This window comes from Melospiza melodia, chromosome 3, assembly GCF_035770615.1.
Source record: "Melospiza melodia melodia isolate bMelMel2 chromosome 3, bMelMel2.pri, whole genome shotgun sequence".
NCBI lineage: Eukaryota > Metazoa > Chordata > Aves > Passeriformes > Passerellidae > Melospiza > Melospiza melodia.
In genome coordinates this window covers 64802943-64808942 of record NC_086196.1, presented here as the reverse complement: position 1 = coordinate 64808942, position 6000 = coordinate 64802943, and the positions used below count along the sequence as shown (strand labels likewise).

The 6000-nt window shown below is 37.8% G+C and overlaps 1 protein-coding gene across 2 annotated transcripts in view; it reads right to left on the bottom strand.

Annotated features, from left to right (window-relative positions):
• Positions 1–3283: 3283 nt before the first annotated feature.
• SRBD1 (S1 RNA binding domain 1) overlaps positions 3284–6000 on the bottom strand; it is a 123738-nt gene continuing 121021 nt past the window's right edge. For both annotated transcript variants that reach the window (XM_063152061.1, XM_063152062.1), the window contains one exon: positions 3284–4251. In XM_063152061.1, coding sequence (XP_063008131.1) covers positions 3962–4251 — 290 coding nt within the window. In that variant the 3' untranslated portion in view covers positions 3284–3961. The remainder of the gene's footprint in view (positions 4252–6000) is intronic.

The following is a 6000-nucleotide window of genomic DNA, read 5'->3' as shown; positions in this document are numbered from 1 at the left end:
ATTCTAGATGGTCGGCTCCTAGAAATACCTGTCAATAAGCAGTGATCTCCAACAGCCTCCTGGCAGGAGGTACCTGCAGACAGCACAGAGTTACAACATCCACCAGAGGGACCATTTAGAGGCTCAAATGGAAACAGGCATTTGAAGTTCTCTATAAACTAGTCACTGAGGTTTGCTGTGAGAAACACAGACACATCATTTACTTGTGAAGCTTTATAGAGCATGGATTCAAAGGGATTTCTCAAAATGAAACACTTCTAAACAGTTACAGTTTCTACATGCCCATGAGGCAGGTGAGGGAACTTTGGGGCCAGTAAACAGAGGTACTGTCAAACCTTTAGGTGGTCTCTAACAGGAAGGAATATGGAATTACTGACTGGCCCAGCCTTTACATCGCCCTGGAGACACACGAACTCCCTCGCAGCCTTTTCTGAAACCTTGAACAAAAGGGAGACATAGAGTAACACAGACTGGCATTACCAGCTTGTTCCTTCCACTGTCTCACAGGATTGATAGTCTTAAAGCTGGATGTCCTTAAGCAGAGCTAAGTAGGTACATGAATTATCCTCAGGAAGTCTAGAAAAGCAAGGTGCTATTCAGGCTGAACTGGGAACTCACTCAGCACTCACTTCACAGTGGGTAAGGCTCCTTATAGAAAGCTCTGAAATTAGACAAATATGATTCATGTTTGGTTTCTAGCTTCCAGGCATAGAGTTTCTAAGGGTATTTGTTGTTAAGTAAATACAGACACTAAGTTCAAGACACACTACCACAAAGCTGTTAGATTATTTGTTCTCCTGAATTATGCATTACTTTCCTGTGGTATGCAGTTTTTCTAACACAAGTACCCCACAAAGCCCAAATTCCAGCATGTCTATATGCCATATGGACCAGCTTCTCCAAATGTCTGCTCCTCATGGAAATTCTATTTGTTTTCCTATTGATTTTATTATGTTTAACAGCATACTAAATCATTCCTGAGGTTGACAAGTTTCTGGAAAATTGATATATGCTGTCTAAAACTGCCTGAGGCAGGAATAAAACCAAAACAAATGGCTTCTTTTAAACTCTTGTTTTGCATTACTACAGCCAGGCATACAAGTGCCATCTTGCTTAGTAGAAAAATTCTTCTCCTTTGTGTAATATCTGAAGCACAGGAAATCTTTAGAAGCTCCTCTTATGTGTCTGCATATCAGGGGAAGGTGATTGCAAAATACCAGACTACGTGAGTGAGGGTTGGTCTAAAAAGGCAGACTGTCATCCAAGATCAATGAGCTGGATTTTCTCTCTGGGGAGAGGTGGAACTACACTACAAGGTGTGTAGATGCCTTGGAATCTACAGCTTCAGGCAAAAGCAGAAATTTTAGTGAGACTTAAAGACTTGTATTTAATTCTTCTGAGAAACTTTGAAGAAATTAACTAAAACCAGGAGGAAGCAGGGGTTTGTTTGTTTGTTCAAAATTTTGAAGGCACCACCAGTAAGCAGTATTAAATTTGTTCCAAAGATTGGACACAATTTCAAATGGGAAAAAGCAACCATTCAAGGAAAAAAAAATCATGTCTTGGTTCAGAAACTAAAGGCGGAGATAAATTACAGAAAACCATTTTGATGCTTTGATGTCAGAAATCTGAACATCACAAGAATTCAAGATGAAAACTGAGAATTAGATTAAGAAGAAATCATTTTTGAATCTTCAAAGATCTGACAAAATCTGAGAAGTTCACATTGTGCTTATTCATCCTTGTTAGACTCTCACTAGGCTGTTTTAACGGCTGTGTTCTGGCAAAGAAAAAAAGAAAAATGTTTGGTGGGGAGTAGTTAAGGCACTGCACTAGCTGACAAATAATGGGATTACATTTGCAGAGTTGCAGTCATGTAAGATATATGACATGAAGTCATAAACTTCCCATTTTGGTGTGGTTAAAGTTTGAAGAGATAGACATGATGTTCTCCTACAGTCCCTGTGATGACACAGGATAAGCTGCTGAGTTACTCTATAGAGAAAGCAAACTATTTATGAGTATGTACAATGAATTGTCAGTCTGCCTTCTGAGTAGGTAAAATGCCTCCTGTGAATTAACAGGAGAAAAACAGTCTCAAGATGTCTTGCATTTAGAGAACTTCATGATAATTCAAGAGTCATACACAAAAATGCAAAAGATGCTACAGTCCTCACAATACTCCAGATCAAAAAAAAAAAAAAAGAATTTCAGTAACAAAATAGTACAGAAAGAGAAAATTCTCTTTATATTATTCACTAAATTGTGCTTCAGGAAATCAAGTTTATCTCCTCCTTAGAGACGGCCAAACAAATCCAGTTAAGTTGCTGAGTGCATAGATACTGCAGAGATCACATATAAAGTTTAACACAACTTAAATCATTCTAAGTGAACGTATCACCTGCAGTAAAAAAAATAATTTCAACTTCTTAGCTTTCCATCTCTGTTTTTCAAGACAGTAACATGGTGTTACAGTTTCTAATTTCATAACACCAAAATATACCTTGTAGAAATATTACAAGAAAACTTCAAAAGGCCTGCAAAACATGTTTCCAAGGTGTGCTGACTTTAACATAACAGAAAATGGTTGTCTTTTCTTCAGTGAACAAATCCATTGAAGCTAGTAAGAACTGTCTTCTTTTTTTCATTTGCTAAATGATTCTTCAATCTCCAAAACACACTGTCTACAGCTGGCTCATCATTTTGAGAACTAAAGCACAGAGCTGGGAGTTCAAACCATGCTAGACTTTTCCTAACTCATGCATAGACCCTGTGCCAGCAGCTACTTGGACATTTGTAGTTAGAAACCTTATAACTGAAGATCTTTGACACTTGCTATAGTGTATTTGGACTCATCTGTTGCAGACCAGAGCTTCTGCCAACTTAAAGGCAAACTGGATGACTGCAAAGGAATAAATGCCCAACACACCAAAACTCCCTGTAATATATATTTGTAAACTCCCTGTACATATATATATATATACACATATACACATATATACACACACACACATATATATATATATATATATACACATAATCTGCAGTTGCTAGAAACTAATCTTCCAGCATACCCGTCCTTTGCAAACCTGGCTCAAGAGTTAAATCCTTTGAAACACCACCAAAATCAAGAAGTCTCTAGTTAGAAGAAACAAACCTCCTGTGCTAGGCACTCCTAGCAGGAAACAATGAGCATTCAAAGTGTTGGTGATTAACCATGTGTTGGAATGAAAGACAACTAGGACTGTTAAACTACTTGTAGAACAAGTACACCGAGAAAAGATGGACAGAACTGTTTTTATTTTGCAGAAGTATAGAACAACACAAATGTCTTTTGACACCTTTGAGCAAAGTTCCTCAAACTGCAACGTACATCCAACTACGTTAAATTATAATTGAACAAACAAAAATAATACAGGTAAACAGACGTCAAATAAATTAAAGATAACTATTTCTAAACCATCAATAGTTTTAGCAGATACTTTTCCTCAGTCGACTTTTGATGCAACATCATTACCATTTAACTTCAAAAGATCCTTTTTTTCTGCCACTAGGAGCCTTCCTTTAGACTGTCAACCAGAAAACAGGCAAACTGAATGGTTGTTTTTAGGGAGGGGAGCTACAGATGTATCTGTTCGTGCAATACTAACTGAAGATTAAGACAGCAAATCTTGCACAGACAACAGATAAGAGATCTGTCTGACAGCCCACTGGAGCTTCATTTGCTCTGCAGACAAAATAACAAGAGTGGTTGGAGGTAATCCAGAAAAGTGTTCCAAGAATTATTAACAGAAAGGATACAAGAAATGTGGTAAAACTGTTAAACTAAAAAAAAAAAAAAAAAAAAGCAAGGCGCTGAAGGTTTCAAAATGTGTTCAACATTCAATAAATGCCTGACTCTCCATAACCTTGCTGACATTACTTATCCTTTAAAGTCAAGGCTCAGTTACTGAAACCCCTCTCATAAAACACGCATAAGATCCAATGTTATCCTCAGGCGAGGAATATCAATATTAAGCACTTTAACTTCCACTCTTTCTCCAGGACCTAGGCCCAGGCTTCTTCTCTTCTTCACTTTAGAGAGTTTTGCTTCTGTTATGCTTCGCACTGGAATCAAACCTGCTTTTCCCACACCAATATCAACAAAAACTCCAAATGGCGTTGCATTTTCAACTTTTCCAGTCAAAACAGCACCAACACTTAAGTCTTCCATGCAGACTATGCTTCTCTTGAAGTCAGGTTTATCAAAATCTGTTACAGGAAACAAGAAACACAAATAAGAATCTGGAGAAAAAGGGTTTCTAAGAGTTGTTTCCAGATGATTTCTAATTAATAAGCCATCTCAAGGTAGATCTTAGGTCCCAAATACTGCTTTCTGTACATTTTAAAATAAAGACCCACCTGTGATAACTTGTTTCTTATGTTTTGTGAATCACTTGAAAATACTTAGATTATTGAGTAAGTATACTGAATTTTGTGTAATTTGTGTAAACTAACATAAGGGGATCAGAAGCATGTTGTCTAGTAGGCAGTGACTGAAAGATTCTTTAAATTTTCTCAGATCTAGGGAGAAAACACTTGAGGTGACTCAAACTACATCAGCCATACATGAAATTCTATTCCTATAGAAATTGCTACAAATTCACAGGAAGATGAATACTCAGTTTCATCACATACTAAAAGAAAAGCCAGCAAGGCATTGTTCTTAGGCTTGCTGCTCATCTGCACCATGACATCACATGAGCTTCATCACAGTGCTGCTTTGCACCAACAACTTGAAAATCACACAGGCATGATCAGAAGCAGGGATTATACTGGGATATTAACGTTCAAATTCTGTATTTAAGAGCACAGATAGATTTTTTTAAACTCTTTTATTTCCCTACCATTTTCTGCTGCTGCAGAAAACCCTTCTGAGTCATCTCAATAACTCCTCTTTCAATCTTTTTCTACCATAGTTAGACCTTTCCAAGATATAATAAGGATTGAGATTTTCCACAAGGAACATCACCAAACCAGAATTGCAATAATTTTTCTCTGTTTGCTTTTGAGAAATAAAATTCAGCCTGAACAAGTTTATAGCTAAAATGCACTGGAATTTAATCAGTCTCTGGATCTGCATTGGCTTTGCATGGCAATGTTTCAGTAGGTGTGTGTGTGTGGGCTACTGTGAGTGGTGGCTTTGCCTGTATCCAATAGATCCACTCCTGTCCAAGGTCAAGCCCATTAACAATGGTGGTAAGTGCCTCTGGGATAAAATATCGTAAAAATTAAAAAAATTCCCCGTGCAACAGCAATTGCAGCCCAGGAGGGAGAAGCGAGCATATGTGACAGAAACAGCTCGGCAGACCAGGGAAGGAGGAGGAAGAGCTTCAGATGCCAGACCTGAGATTCCCCTACAGCTCATGGAGGGCCCTACACCAGAACAGATGGATGCCTGAAAGCTCACACTAGAGCAGGTATTCTGTCAGGACTTGTGACCTCATTAAGGTACAATGAAAGCCTGTTTCTAAAAGACTTCATTCCATGGAAGGGACCTATGCCGGAGCAGCTCATGAAGAACTGCAAGGGACCCATGGGAAGAACTCATGATGGAGAAATCCATACAGCTACATAAGTCTACTAGGCTGTTCTCCAACCACACTCTGTCTAAAGTAATATTGAATGTCCTAGATCAGCAGAAAATGAATATTTCCATTGAAGAGTCTCTCTTTTGCTTTTATGTCTTCCTATGTTATTAGTCTATCCTACTGTAATTTAGATGTGAGATTACCAGAAGAAATTGAGACATTGAAAATACACATTTTCAAGATCACTAGTGAGGAATATTTTAAAAATAAGCATGGAATCCATTCATGAACTAAAAAAGGGGGACAGAAATGTTAGTTTGGCTGGTTTTTCAGCATAGGTTTATTATTTATTATTACAAACCTTCATCTTTGCTGTCTACCTTTATCTCCCGCTCTTGTAAGAGAAACCAGCTGTAATTTTCATTACACA